A 15901-nucleotide genomic window follows, 5' to 3' on the forward strand; every position below is an offset into this window, starting at 1 on the left:
ATGTTAACCTTCAGGAAAATTATGCTCATTTGCACACTCAGTACTTGGTTGAGGCTCATTTTGCACAACTTACAGCATTTAAGTGATGTGGCATGGTGCCAATCAGTCTGTAGCCCTGCTGGGGTTTATGAAGGCCAGGTTGTTCTGATAGCAGCCTAAAGCTTGTCTATATTATTGAGTCTGGTGTCTCTCATCTTCTTCTTGACATTTCTTCAGAGATTCTCTACAGGGTTCAGGTCAGACCAGTTGGCTGACCAATCAAACACAGAAGCATCATGGTCAGTAAACCAGTTTCTGGTAGTTTAGGCTTCACCGTAGGCATGTGCCAAGTCCTGCCCAAAATGAAATCTGTATCAGTTAGTATAGAAGCATGAAAATCTCCTAGTAGATGGCTGACAACGTTGACTCTGGACTTGATAAACACCTGTGGACCAACAGCAGCAGGTGACATGGCACCCTAAACCATCACTGACTGTGGAAACTGAAAACGCTGGACTTCAAGCACCTTGGAGTCTGGGCCTTTCTAAACCTCCTCCTTTTTCTGGGACCTTGATTTCAAAATAAATTAAACTGAACTTCATGTAAAACAGGATTTTAAATCTCTCTAATGGTCTAATGGTCCAGTTCCTTTTCTCTTCAGCCCAGGTGAGAAGCTGATGGCATCTGTGATTCAGAAGTGGCTCGAGAACAATACATCCGTCTGTGTGTGGTGGCCCTCAATCCACTGACACCAGCCTCAGTCCACTCCTTGTAAAGTTCCCCTAAGCTCTTGAATCTGCCTTGACAATCCTCTGAAGGCTGAGCTCAACCCTGTTGCTTGTCCACCTTTTCTTACCACACTTTTCCTTTCCAGTGAACTTTCCATGAGCATACTTTGATACAGTCTCTGAGAACAGCCTGCTCTCAGTAATGACCTTCTGTGGCTTACTCTCCTTGTGGAGGGTGTCAGTGATTGTCCTCTGGACAAGAGTCAAGTCAGCAGTCCTCCTCATGATTGTGGTTGTGTGTACTGAACTAGAGTAAAAGAATGGAGGTGCAGGAAACCTTTGCAACTGGACTTTCCACAATATTGTAATATTTTGAAATAGCCGATTTTTGATATTTGTGAGCTGTAAGCTGTAATCATCAAGATTAAAACAAAAAAGTAATGAAATATTTTACTTTTATGAGATAAATCTAGAATTTATGGAAAATGAACTTTTCCACAGGAAAAAAGTGAATTTTTAATTTTTAATTCATAAGATCATATGATCTTCCTTAACATGTCTGATTTCTGCAGATATTACATAACATTGGGTTTGAGGTCCAATAAAATATTGGGGGATTAGCAGTATATATCCTTCTGGGGTACACAACCTACAGGAACAAACAAAAACAACTGATGAGTTGACTTGAGGCGTTTCCAATCTAATTCTAGTTTAGCCTTAAAAACCTTTGAAGATTCAGGCCTAAAGAGGGTGTTCTTTATATCAAGCAATCTAAAGATATAAAAAACAATTGATGTTAGGGTTATATACTTTGGCTTTGTAATGTTTTGATACTTTATTTTTTCAGCTTCAACCATATAAGGTACCTCGAATCGCTCTGTGAATAAATGCTGCTCTATAAATATAAATTTGCCTTGCCTTGTTTTCTATCACTCCTTAGGCTATCTAGGTCTTTTATCTCATTTTTCCAACGATTGTATACATAGATAGAGTGACATGATGCCTTTGGATAACATTTTATCTTTAAAGGGAACACAAAAACTGTGGCTTGTTTCTACCAGACTCATTAGACCAACAAAGCAAAGCAAACATGTAACCGTGTGTCTGAGCATGCTCAGTGACATCTTCCTGACACAGAGCAGACTGAACTCTCCAGAGATCAGAAAACAAGTCCCTGAAGTGTTTCAGACTAAGCTGTTCTGGCCATGTTCCCTGAGACGAGGGAATGCTGTCCACTGAAACTGCATGGCTCTTTATTTGTACTGAATAGATTCACTTTACTGTAGCACAGAGAAGAAAAGCCACAGATGTCCTTGGGAACGTATTCGTATAATACTAAACACACTTATACATTTTCATTGTTGGCTCTGGCTCTTTAGATCATTTCTCTATTATAAAAAAGGATCAAATAAGGGTAGCCTTATCCTTGAGTCTTTCAAGAAGTTAAGGCCATCCAGATCTGTTATATTGTTCAGGAAATGGGCCAAATGAAATCTTCCCTCATCTCCCACAGTCTACTCTTTCCTTTCAGCCAATCACAAAGTCAGATCTGCCCCCCCCCCCTTCCTCCTCACGTCTCCATCCACCCCTGCTCGCTTCTCTCACTCTGCCCCATCTCAACACAGCTCACTCTCTCTCCTGTCCCAGGGTCAGGCTTTAATTAACACTTCAGGTCTTATGAGTTTCTCCATCTCCTGATACATGTGTGTGCACCCACTCACACATGCACACGTTGTGATCCCATATGCCTGCTGCTGTAAGTGTTGATTGGAGAGTAAGTTCATTGACTCCACCGCACGCAGTGATTAGCACATCCTTTTTCAATCAAAGCGTGGTCACATAAACACACACAGATGCACATACACACAGAGAAACATGCAGCCTCTTACAGCAGCATAAACATACCTGTTCGTGGTACTCAATGCCCATTGACAGCGTGTTAATAAGGATGGCAATCATGATTCCTCTGTTGAAGTATCTGCTGCCAACAATAAGATCCAGCTTGATTCGAAGTCCCGCCCAACAGCGCACCAGCAGCTTACTCTTTGGCTCCGACACCTGTGCATCGCCGCGGCAGGGGCTGCTACAGTGGCAGGGGCTGTTACTATGACATGGGCTGTTGCCAGGGCATGAGTTGCCGTACCCATGCTGCTGCTCTTCAGTCTGTTCATTAACATTTTCAGTGTCTCCCAGCTGATTATAGTAGATGCAATACGGGCATGATGGCGACTCTACTGGGACTTCACCTGGCAACGTTATAGCAGGATGTCCAGCACAGCCACCTGCACAGACAGAAGGAGGAGGCATTATAGAAAGGTCATACATTCACGGAAGGATTATAAATAGTTTATTCAGGATGTTGACATTATGTCATACAATATATATTGGCTGCTCGGTAGAGGAGAGCATCGTCATTTCATTTCTGGGAGACAAAATTCAATAACATGGAAGCAACTGAGCAGTTGGGATGCTTTTGTGCAGAGGGGGAGTTCTTTTATTAGAACAGGGATGTGTGAATATGTGTGTGTGTTGGGGGGGGTTTGAAGCGGGAGTAAGATTTCAGCAGAATTCATTAGCCAGCAGCTCGGGAGGAACGCTCCAATGACATAACAACAAATGCTAATCTTGCACGAGCAGTTCACTTGTCATCACAATTACAACAAATTCATGTTTCACTGGAGACTGATATAGTAAATCCAATCTAGCCGGTCTGTGGTGTGTGTCTATAGATAATGTGGGCTGCAAGGAAACTTTGAGCAGGCAGACTTGAGAAAAGAAAATGGCTCTGCATTACATATGCATAAAATACACTGTGATTCTCAGCGTTTGGGCCCAGAATCCCCAGTGCATAAAACAGCATGCTGAATTATTTCTACTCAACTTTTTGTCTGTGGAAAAGGGTCCCAACTACAATAAAAATTTAAAGTGAATAATATTAAATTATGATGTCTTTTGTGTGTTATTTAACTGATGTTTCTTATTGAGGTTAGTTTCATAATCAATGAGAGGACGACTCAGAAAAATGCTTTATATATTCTGAGACTGCAGGAGCTCTTAAGTGTTTGAGAAAATGAGTGCCAGACTGATATTTCAGTATGCCAATATCATCGCTTGATACCACAGATGGAAGAGTATTAGTATTTATGTTTTTCCGATGGATGAAGATATGAAATTTTTGCACAGAGGACGTTTTTCTAGGAAAATGCTTGGGGTGTTTTAGAAATGGGTTTCCTATATACATTTCCAAGTGTGCTCACACAACCTGACAAGCTAGATAGACTGTTTTATAATTCACTGTGTGGTGTATATTTCTGGTCTATCTGGGCAATTCCCCATATACGGTGATTGGGAAAGGCAAAACCTTAAAAAAAAAATTAAGGGGTGATCGGACAACGTTCTGTCATAGTCATTATGGGCCAATCGGAGTGACAAAACATGACAAAGTATGGTGTGTGCCACCCCACGGAGTAAACTACATTAGGCATTGTCGTTCACTAACAGTGGAGCCAGGTAGTGAATCAAACTCTTTCCTAAGCTCGTCAGGAGAAGGGCATCTTTTCCAAACATCTGTGCAAATCTCTTTATTAGGGGTAGACTGATTATTGGTGTAGACCAGTGGTTCTCAATGTGGGGGCTGAGACCCCTTGGGGGTAACAAAACACTGGGAGGGCATCTCCAGATGCCTTAAAAAAACTAAAAATATTTTATAAATTACACAAATTTTGCCAATTATCACACAGTTTTGCCAGTTAAGACCCATTTTAGCTTTAAACCCTTTCCACCACATTTTTTTCTGCCTGTTTTTTCAAATTTCACTTGCCACTTGCCTATTGTTGCCTCTGTTGACCCAATATTGCCATTCTAACCACTTTTCTACTACTTTTTATACCCTTTTTGACCATTTTAACCAGTTCTGCCAGTTTCTCCCTTTTTGCCTCAGTTAACACATTTTTGCCAGTGTAAACAAATTTTTCATCCTATTGCACCAAATTTTCCACCTATTTTTGGCCACTTTAACCCATTTTTGCTATTTGTTGCTTATTTTTTGCCACTTCTAACCCATATTCTGTTATTATCCCATTTCACCTAACCTTGCAAAGCTTGGTAGCGGCTACGTCACGTGTTTTGTTGCTCTGATTGGCCCGTAAAGACGTGACAGAACGTTCATCCAATCATCCTCCAAGTTTTTTTTCAAAGGCTCTGCCCTTTCCCAAACGCTGTCTATGAGAGTTTACCAGATGGATGTGTGAAACAAATGCATCTGGCATGTCAGGTTAATTTCACCACCTTTTCCATCAATTTTTGCAATTTTTAACCAATCTAAATTATGTTTTGAGGCAAATGGATAGAAGGTTATTTACTACAGCACAAAATAGTTTTAAAATTTTTTTTATTTTAATAAGAAGGGTTATTATTCCGGTAAGATATAAAATATGGATATCACACCCTAACTTTACAATGGATCATTATTTTGCTGACCTCCTTGTGCCCCCAGTTTGGCTGGACCCCAGAGAGAGCTCTCCCTTTCATCCTCCCTCATGGGCAGCCTTGTCTGCACATGACTGTTCCTGAATGTGCATGGCTGTGTTCAACCATCTTCAGGTACAGTGGGGGTCCCTGGTCTCTGAAACCTTTATTTTGGGGGTTGTGGGCTGAAAAGGTTGAGAACCTCTGGTCTAGACAATAATCAGGGCAGATATGTATTATATCTGTATCAACATTTCATTTTACCAGTAATTTAATAATACCAATGTATACACAGTTTATCACTCTGCTCATAGATTCATAAGTAGGGATCTTATAACACTCATCACTGTGATCTCTATACATCAAAGTTGGTTGGACGTCTCTGGCACAGAGGTGTGATAAACACTTGTATGTTTTTATCTATAAATCCCCGATTGGACTTATACCATCTTACATTACATCTATGCTGAGCTGGACATTACCAAACTCGCTCCACTGACTGTCTAATGCTACAAGTCCCAAGGGTTTACTCTGAATTGGGTAAATCTTTCAGCTTTTGTGCTCCTAAAATGTAAAACGATTTTCAACAAAGTCTTAAGATTGTAAGAAGAACATAACTAGACTTTGACTCCTGACTCCCCCACAACTGAGGATATAGTTAATGAATTCTATATTATGGAAAAAAATTATTTTCTCACTACCTTTACAAATAGATTTATACAGTTATGGTCAAGATGGATTACATACAAACGTCAGCCACAGTGACTTTTCGTGGTATCAACAACCTAATAAGAAAGTCACTTACAAATGTAGCCTGATGTTAACCACATAAATATTTTTTATGACTACTGATACATACAGCACACTATATATTATATTTTCTTTTACACTAATTGTTTCTGCTCTTTAGTATTACTCAGTGGAAGAAGAAATCTTGAGCCGTCTCTCTGCATTCTAATTTCTTTCTTGGTTAAACCTATATGAGGGTTGTATTAAACGTATCTGTTTGTTTCAACCTCTACCTCTAGTGTTGAAACATGAAGCCAATTCATTAGTACAAAACACTGCAGTTCCTCAAGTGTCATTGAAGTCACATGTGCCTATTCATTCATTCAGTGGATATTTCAAAAGCAGAAATCAATGTGTTTGTGAACTAAATCTGGTCTGTATAGCCCATTTTTTGAATGGCACACCTTGTACTGGGGCAGTATTCTCTTATGACTCATCTATTTGGATGTTTTGATGGATAGGAGTCTTTCGTAATAAGGGGTGCAGCTGATCTGACTGATGGGCAGGTGCACTGAGGCTGTTGACAGTAGGCAAAAGGCCAGCCTCAGCTCCATCTCTATGCCTGTTTCTAGTTAGACCTACAGTCAGTTTGAGATGCGTTCCCATATATTGTGGTCGCCAAAGATGGGCTTGGGTGAAGATACTAATTATACATCCATGTATGTGATATATATACTGTATACACCATATACAGACTTTTGTTTTGATTGCATTAAGCTAAAGGGTTTTTTCTTAGATTTGCATAATTAAATTTCTTAACACTGACCATTGGGAAAGAATAAAACAGTCCCAGACAAAATCTTGCGATATAATCAGGGTTATAACTTCTTTGGCGCAGAGATTATCTATTACATTTTTAATAGAAGACTTGGAGGAAACTCAGCTGTGAAGTCTGAAAGCTGTGTTGTTATTTCAGAGACTGGGCTATACCAAGAATTTAAGTCAGGATATCTTGGTTTCTGCAGCTATAATCTGAAAATCCATTTTCAGTTTCTCCAAAGTAAGTGCCCCAATTTGATGGAAGAGCAATCTTATCAAGTACCCTTTAAACCCTTCACATCTGGGAAATCAACACCTTTAAAATCCTTAAGGACCAACTGGGAGCTCTTAGTGGAAGTTTTGGTGTTTTCTGAGTTCTTAAAACAAAATAAGGTGTGAGGTTTGCTCAGAGTAACTTGACATTGTCTCTGAAAGGAGATGCTCTTTCTTTATTTGGTCAACATTTAATTTAATAATACTTTGAGAAAATCTCAGTGAGGCAAATTTTCATTTTTCATACAAGTAAAGGGTTTTCAATCAAGGCTGTTATCACACGTACTATAAGAATAAAGATTCTCAAAGATCTGCTAGCTTTTCATGAGTAATCACTCTCTGACTTTCACATCTTGTCCTTTGTCTGCCCTCAGACTTCAGGGAATCAAAGCATGTAACACAGAGAAGCAGATCTGGACAGAAAGTTAATTCAGATAGAAATGATGTGGGCTCAGTCGTCTGGAGACTTGGTTCAAGCGTTCTGCTCTAATTCCATGTATTTGCTTTTTTGTGTTATGTATGAAAACATCTGTCAGATAGTTTTGTTTATGAAGTGTGCATCTGTTGTAGATGCATGTTTGCCTTTTCTGTCTTTTACACATTTAATCCCTTTTCTAAGTATTTACACTTCCACAAAGGCCAAGGGACTAAAATACCCCAGGTGTGATCTTATGTAAGAGATACACAGATGTGTTAGCTTAGGGCTGATTACCTGAAAATAGTCAGACACCTCTGTTTGCCTTGTAGACCTGATCATGTCTGTGACCCAAAGGTTGTCAATGTAATAAGAAAACTGAGCAGCCTTTAGCCTGCTGAACTGTGCTTCTTTCATATAAAAATGCTTTCAGCACATAAAAAACTAAATTAAATTCACCTCTGCTGTGTCAGAGGCGTCAGAAGTCTGTGATCTGCATGTCTAAAGTGACTCAGGGTAAGAGGGAAAAATGTTCTTTTGTAACTTCGGTGAACTGAACCTCAAAGATTATTTCTCAAAAGGAATGAGTGAAGAGTAAAAAATGCCTGAATCGCTCACAAATTTATGCAAACAGAGGCACACTGAAGCTGAAGCCAAAGTATAAAAGTGCTAAAGTTGCTAGAATACGAGGGCCCAATGTTTTTCTTTGCCACGGGCCTCCACATCTGTGCATCCATTCCTGCAAGGCTCGTGTTGGCAAGCTATGACCTTGGGAGCATGCACACACTCACACACACACTCACACACGTTCGTTCTCACCATGCTCCACCACCAGCTGAGGCAGTCTGTTGACAGTCTCCGTGGCAACTGGCCTCTTCTGGTCCTGGTCTTTTGCATCCAGGGGATTGAAGAGCGGCGCTATGAAGGGATAATTAAAACCGTTCCCTCCTTTACTGACAGCTGGCTCTGACTGCGGCAGCGGCAGAGTCTGCTGATGATGCTGCTGATGATGATGATAAAGCTGATGAAGGTGCGACAGGTCATTTGGGGCGTGGCCCGAGTGCCTGTGGGCGAGTCCGTTCATTTCTCCAACAGCACTCCCTCTGGCGGATCCTAACCCCCTGTCTCTCTTGCATATGCACACGCAGTGGAAGTGCTTGCGTCTCTGGGCGTAGCAGCGCGACAGCCGCCGACACGCCTTGCGGCCCAGGTGCGCTATGTAGCGAATTATCTCCTCATAGCAGCTTCCTGGTTGGCTGTCGCTGGCTAACGTGGAAGCTGATTGGTGGAGCTGGCGGGCATGCTGCTCCGATTTCATTAAGGCGTGTTCTCTCTGCTTTGTTTCAGAAAACTGGGTAGCTATGACGACCAGGCACAAGTTGATCATGAAGAAGGAGCCCACCTGGTCACAAGACACACATATAAAACCAGTGTTAATTTTGTCAAAAACTTTCTTTCCATGAGACTTAGACTAGCAAAAAAAAGATCTTTTGTGATAAAAACTCTGATGAAAAGTAATTTCAGTTTTAGTCGGACACTAAAATGAGACTAAAATGTTATGCTTGACAATTGGACATTCTAACTCCTTGATGCTTCTTCACTTCAGTAAGGTTCTCTTATGGTATTTATCAATCTCTTATGTTACAGTTTTTCATGTGAATGTTGTCTAATGGCTGCAGAATGGGTGAAGAGCCCAAGAGAAATTTCTCACTTAGTGGGACTGTAAATTTGATCTTATCTTTCACCTAAAGACTAAGACTAAATTTTAAAAGTAGCCAAAATGAACATTGTATCGAATTCACTGTAGCACAGGACCAGGGCTGCCCATAAGAGGGGATAAAGGGGAGAGCCTTCTGGGGCCTTGCCAAATGTATGGCCCATGGAGGTTAGGAAAATTATGGTCCATTATAAAGTTAAGGTGTGATAACCACATTTCATTTTATAACTGAGTAACAACCACTCTTATCAAAGCAACATATTTTTTCATTTATTTTTACTGTGGTATAAAGCCCTCTCCAAAATGTAAACCACTTTTCATGAAACAGAATGACCTCTTTATGGTAATTTTATGTGGTTGGGCACATTAAACATAACAATTTGTGAAGTAAAGACTGACTTCATAGCTTAGCCATAATGTGCCCCAGAGAAGAAACTGAGACAACTTCAATGGGAAAATATTAAATCATCTCAACAAAAAAGGAAAAAATTAGCATAAAGTGGCAAATAAGAGGTTCAAAAAGCGGCAAAAATGGGCAGAAAGGGGGTGAAATGGTGATTTTGAACATGGCAAAAACTGGTTAGGTGTCAAAAGTTGGGTTTAAGTGGCAAAAAGGGGTTAAAATCAACAAAAAACTGGTTAACAGAGGCAAAAAACTAGGTAAAAAGTGGCAAAAATAAGTCTAAAGTGGTTAAAATCTGTTTAAAGGGGCAAAAATATAACAACTGATTAAATGGGACACAACTTGGCACCAAAACTGGTAAAAAAAACAAAAAAAACAAAAAAAACAAAAAACAAAAAAAAAAAGGAGTTTAGAGTGGCAAGAACAGAGAAAGAAAAGGGAGGAAGCATTAAAATTGTGTGGTAAAAGGGGGTAAATTGGATGAAAATTACTTTAGAGTGCCAAAAATGGGAGTTGGATAAGGTGGTGAAATGGGATTTTAAAAATGGTACAAATAGCTTTAAAATGACAAAAACTGGACTGAATTTATTTTTTTAATGGGTTTAAAGTGGCAAATAAAGGATTTTGAGTAGCAAAAATGAGTTAAAGGAGGCAAAAACACAAGTGAAGAGTGTCCAAAATTGGATTAAAAGTGACAAAAACTGTTTGGGGGGGCAATAATGGGTAGAAAAGTGGTGAAAAGGGGTTAAAAGTGCCAAAAATGGGCAAAAAAAAAATGGTAAAAAGAGGTTAAAATGGCCTTAATGATTAATTTCAACATCAGAAACCAGTAATAGCTTGACACTCTTCAGCTCCAAAATGAACAATCAGACAGGACACATGCTAGCATCAATGCTACTGGTTCAATACACCTACAATGAAACCATCAATAAATCACATCTGAGAAGATCCCACTCTCTGGGTTTGTCAGGGGCCCTGACAACTCTTCTGGGCAGGCCTGCACATCACATCACATCTCAGTGTTATCCAACTAACTGTAAATGTGTGTGTGTACTCACAATAATAAGGAAGATGAAGTAGATGAAGTTGTAAAAAGAGTGTGCATCCATAACGTAGTACATGATGTCGACCCAACCTTCCAGTGTGATCACCTGTATAAAAGCACATACACCACTGTCACAGTGCTGTGTAGTTTGTCCTGTTCATATCACACTTTTAGAAAAAGTGCATCCTGCACATGAATACTGCAGCTGTTTACCTGAAAAATGGCGATCCATGCATATCCAATATTATCAAAGTTTATAGCTCCTTTGTGTGGGTTTACATCCCCAGCACGGCACTCGTTGTAATACTGGTACCAGTTTACACATGACACTGGTTTATCTACTGTAGGTCCGATCTCTGGTGGGGCCTCCTCGGCACCCAGGAAGCAGGAAGTCCCAGCTACACGGCGACGAGGCACATCGGTGCACCGAAGCATCCCATTTTCTCTCTCTGTCGAGCAGATGAATGGGTGGTCATCAGTGCCATCTGGCCGATAGTAGCCACTCAGGAAGGAAATGTTATATCTCCTGAAGAAGAGAGGTGAAATATGAATTAAAAACATCCTTTTAAAGCTAATCTCAATAAATTTAAGGTGCCAAACACAACAGCATGTATGCCCCAAAACACTAAAACCAACAATGCTGGAGTCAGTTTTGAAGCCATTCACAGCCTTTTTTCCTCTAAGCTGATTTGTCAGATGTTTCTTCCTCTGAAAAGAGCTGGGAAGGGACGTAAGTGGAAATTTCACAGACAGGTGCAAATATTATAGTTGTTTGGGACTATTTTCAGGAGCAACATTTGGTTTGTTAGGGGTAATTAGAACAGCAGGGTATGTGACTCAAAATAAACTGAAGCAGCCAGCAAATTTCAAAGAAAAACATGTGATCCACTGATGTGTTTTAATAGTTTTTGGATGATATTTGAGCTCAATGGAACAGAGAAATGGGTCTAGCTGCAAAAAAATACTTGTAAGTTCAGTAAATATAGTGTTGGTTTCATTCCTTAGATGGGATTTGTGAGATTTAGAGAACTAGATTTATTTCTCCAAACGGCTCAAAGAAAACAAAACTGAAGAGATACAGATTCATAGGCAAATTCAGGTAAAGTTAAACTGTTTTTGGAGGGTGAATCATTTCCTTGACCTTTATTTCGCACAAAAGGTCTTCTTTTATTGAAGAAAACAGAAAGACAGCATGAAATACACCGAGGTGCTAAAGGAGGAAATGAGGAGACGGAGAGAGAATCACAGATGAAGGGAAAAGAAGAGAGGGCGGGTGCAGTGGAGAGATAAACAATCAATCATGTGTGTTGTAGAGAGGGGTCACAAAGGAGCGCTACTCTCTCTCTTATTATTAGAAAAGGTCATTTTGTTGTTTATGAAGCAGAAAGAAATCCAAATTACCAACTGAACACAAAATCCATAGTAGAATAAGTTTTGTTTGCAAATGCAGCAGGTAGAAGTGACCAGATGTGAGCAAAGCAGGAGCCAACAACAGCATGATATCGCCTGTCTTGATACAGCTGTGGTATGTTTGAAATGTAATCACAGACTCTGGATACCTCACTTTAGTTCACTGCTTTTGTTTCTGTCTGTTTTTTTTTTCATCAAGAGAAAAAGCGAGTAAACTTCATCATCCCTGAGGGGAATTTAGTCTCAGGCTGAGCGCTTTGATTTGCTGCTCCACATAAAAAACATCATAAAATCACAAGAAGAGGCTTGAGAAAGTGCAAGAAAAGTTGTTTCACATAATAACATCTTAAAAACATAATATCATTCACTATGCTGTGCTGCAGTCATTATGAAGTGAACTACTCTAGCGAGACAACAGAGAATTACTGGAAACTAAGCGCAAAGCCATATCATAAGACTTATTATATCAATTTAAGCCCATGTTGTAGTGTTTTGTTTACTTTCCTGTTTTTATGTTATCATAATATAGGAATGTGAATAAATTTAATCCCATTTACATGTTTGTTATTATGCAGATCTTTACTCCCGGGTCTTGTTTTTAGTATAGGAAGAGTTATGGTTTCTATTTGTAGAATGTTTGTAGTGTGAGAAGTATGGACGATCATACATAAGCAGGCTTTAATGTATGTAGAAAAAAAAAAAACAAGTCCATATGGTGAGCAAAAGCAGGCGGAACAATATCAAGAGCAACATCATATCAACAGAAATGTGTGAACACCTTCCATATCTCCCTAAACAGACATGAGCTATACAGCCAATAACACATTTTAGAGCAAAAGCTTTCTCAAACAATCTGCTTGACACTGTGTCCCAGAGGCCAATCAGTTTTTAGATTCCTTGACTGCATTAGAAATGATCGATCCAACCTCAGTTTAACAAGAGAACATTTGAAAGATGTTTTCTTCTCCTCCTAGAGATTTCAGGCAAATTAAGACTAGTTATTTCCAAGTAAATAACACAAAAAAATGGCTTCATTTCAGCCTCATCTAGCTACAGTACTATTTAAACTTAAACAAAACTACTATTCACACCAGACTAGTGTTAACCCATTGGCGCATTTTTCTTCGGTGGGGGAGGGGGGTTTAGGTATGTAAGGTATATCAAAAGATGTTGCTACACCGTGAGTTAAGCTTTTTTTACATCTGCATTTGTTTGTTTGGTGAACAAATATTAAAATAAGATGGCTATAATAAGGGTCATCAGCAGCCACAAGTAGCTAACTCTTACTACAGTCAACTTATAATTTTTAACTTATCACACATTATCAAAAAAAACTCATGACAATATTATATTAAAGTGCTAACTGAATCTTTACTTTAAATAGAAACATTTACAAAAGACATAAGGTGCAAGTAGTCACTGCTTCAATAGACTGGTTGAGTAAAAAATATATATGCCAAAACTATTATTTATTCATTGATTTACTTACATATTATTATTATTATTATCAGTTTAATATGCCATCAGTGTACTTTCTCCCTCTGTCACAACTTTGTTGCTTCATGCTGCACAATTTTTATTTCTAAAATTCATACAAAAAAATGCACATTTATGCACATCACATTTTGCAGGTGACTTTTCCTTCATGTGTCTTTACATACTGTTAACCAGACTTTCCAATAGACAACATGCGCTTAAGTGTTTTTTTTTGTGTTTGTTTTTTAGATCTGAAGTAAGCTGTCAATGACTTATGAAATATCTCCTTAAATGCTCCCATTATCCATCGAGGTAACATAAGTCACCTGTGCGCATCTGCAGCTGATCAGACAGAGGATGAGAGAGCATTCCTCCCATAACTGTGTGAGAAAGAGAGACGTCTAATGTTAAATATGAACCTCTCCTGTTACTTTTAACAGTTTTTATGTTGTTGATGTTATTCCTCACTCTAAATTTAGGACCATTATGCATCCATAACAGCCCTCCATGCACAGATCAGCTGTTGCAGCCTAGCCACTGAATGTTGAGCATCACATTTCAAAATGTAAATCGAGTCATGCATTAAATGTATGTCTAAATGATACTGTTATAAGCTCAAAGAGAAACTGTAGGAAGCAGAGCAGAAGTGCTGTGTGGAAAAGAGCATTGGTGCATGCACGCACATTTGGACAGCAGAGTTAAATTAATAAGTTTAGTAAAACAAAGACATTTATGAGCTGAAATGAACTATATGTGTCAAAACTTTGTCTCCTACGCTGTCTCTTTAATTTTATCAATCAGAAAAAGGTGTATGATAAGCTGCAGGGACCCTAACAAAACATAACTACCACTCTAAATTAGAGAGATACTGATTTGCACGAGATTAGATTTACCTCTGGACCATGTTTGCACTGAAATATGGTAGGTAATGTGCCCTGGAACTTTTACTCCACAAATTACAGACATGGGCAATTTGCACAGGATTAAAAACACAGTTTCCTGTGCAATTATCCCAAATTTCCAGAGCTCCCTTGGTAAAACTTATCCGATCCAAATAGTGCAAAAGACTGAAAACAAAGGAGCAGGCAGTCCTCCAAGAGTAATAACAATAAATTACTGTGTTTACTTTGCAGACATCTAATCTAAACACCTGGTTGCTTCTTGCTGACCACTAGCTACACTGACATAACTTAACATTGTCCACTGCTGCCAGAGCCAAAATATAACATCAAACATAACCAAGTCCAAGATTGGTCTATATGCACTTGTTGTTGCTGGTTTAATTTTATTTTACTTTATGCCTCTGCACGGGCAATAGCTGAGACAGGGGGAGGCATTATGTTTTCATGTTGTCTGCCCGTTTGTCTATTCATTCATCCAAGCTATTCTTATAAAGAATAACTCACAAACATTCAAACCCTCAAACTTGGCAAAAATGTCAACTGTGATTGAAAAATAAACTAATTGGATTTTGGAAGTCGTCAGCCAAAGGTCAAGGCAATTTGTCCTGATGTTCATTACATATTTGCAGGCCAAAGGTCTTGATCACTTAGTCTCGTGTTCATCACGACAAGGGATGTATTTTCTTCTAAATTTGCACAAATTTTCACTATGACACAAGACTGAACTGATTAGATTGCGGTGGTCATAGGTCAAAGGTCAATTTCCTCAAACCTCATGTTCAACTCTTGCTTATGCACAAGTTATCTGAAGAATATTCTGTAGTATTTTCTCCAAAAATTTGCAAAAATACCCACTCCAACTAGAGGATGAACTGGCAGTTTGGAAGCCAAACCGTTGCTTGTGAACACCACATCTCAAGCCCTTTGAAATATTTCCTTTTCCTTTCCCTTCCAAAGTTTGCTCAAACGCTCTTACTAATGGGTGAAGTGATTAGAATTTGGAGGTCAGGGTTCAGAGTTTCACCCCTTGTTTCTGAACATGATTGCCCATGATCACTTTGAGGAATTTTCTTCAAAATTTGCACAAATGTCCACTCTCCAAGGATGAACTAATAAAATTTGGGAGGTCAACAGGCAAAGGTCGATCATCAAGTCCCAGGTTAACCCCTTGCTTACAAACAACATATCTCAAAGACCCTCTGAGGTATTTTATTCAAAGGTTTGAACAAATCTCTCCTCTGACTCAGTGATGAACTGGTTAGATTTTAAAAGTCAAAGGTCATAGTGATTTGGCCTTTTATCAACCCTTGGTTATGAACACCATATCTCAAGAATGCTCTGAGGAATTCTCTTCAAAGATGTGCACAGATGTTCTTTTCCTTGTGAACACCGTGTCTTAAGAATGCTTTGAAGTATTTTCTTAAACTACCCCAAAAATGTCCATTCTGACTAAAAGATGAACTGGTTTGATTTTCTAAGTTAAAGTTCAAGCGGATTGGCCTCATTTTTAACCCCTTTCTTGTGAACATAGAGCAAAA

The 15901-nt window shown here is 39.1% G+C and overlaps 1 protein-coding gene across 1 annotated transcript in view; it reads right to left on the reverse strand.

The window, feature by feature from the left end:
* The window catches only part of LOC121508361 (voltage-dependent T-type calcium channel subunit alpha-1H-like), a 111162-nt gene that overhangs the window by 66334 nt on the left and 28927 nt on the right, over positions 1-15901 (reverse strand). The window contains exons 7-10 of the mRNA XM_041785157.1: positions 10789-11101; positions 10589-10681; positions 8230-8812; positions 2613-2989 (exon numbers count right to left, since the gene is read on the reverse strand). Coding sequence (XP_041641091.1) covers positions 2613-2989; positions 8230-8812; positions 10589-10681; positions 10789-11101 — 1366 coding nt within the window. The remainder of the gene's footprint in view (positions 1-2612; positions 2990-8229; positions 8813-10588; positions 10682-10788; positions 11102-15901) is intronic.

The sequence above is a fragment of the Cheilinus undulatus genome, linkage group 4 (assembly GCF_018320785.1).
Source record: "Cheilinus undulatus linkage group 4, ASM1832078v1, whole genome shotgun sequence".
Taxonomy (NCBI): Eukaryota; Metazoa; Chordata; class Actinopteri; order Labriformes; family Labridae; genus Cheilinus; species Cheilinus undulatus.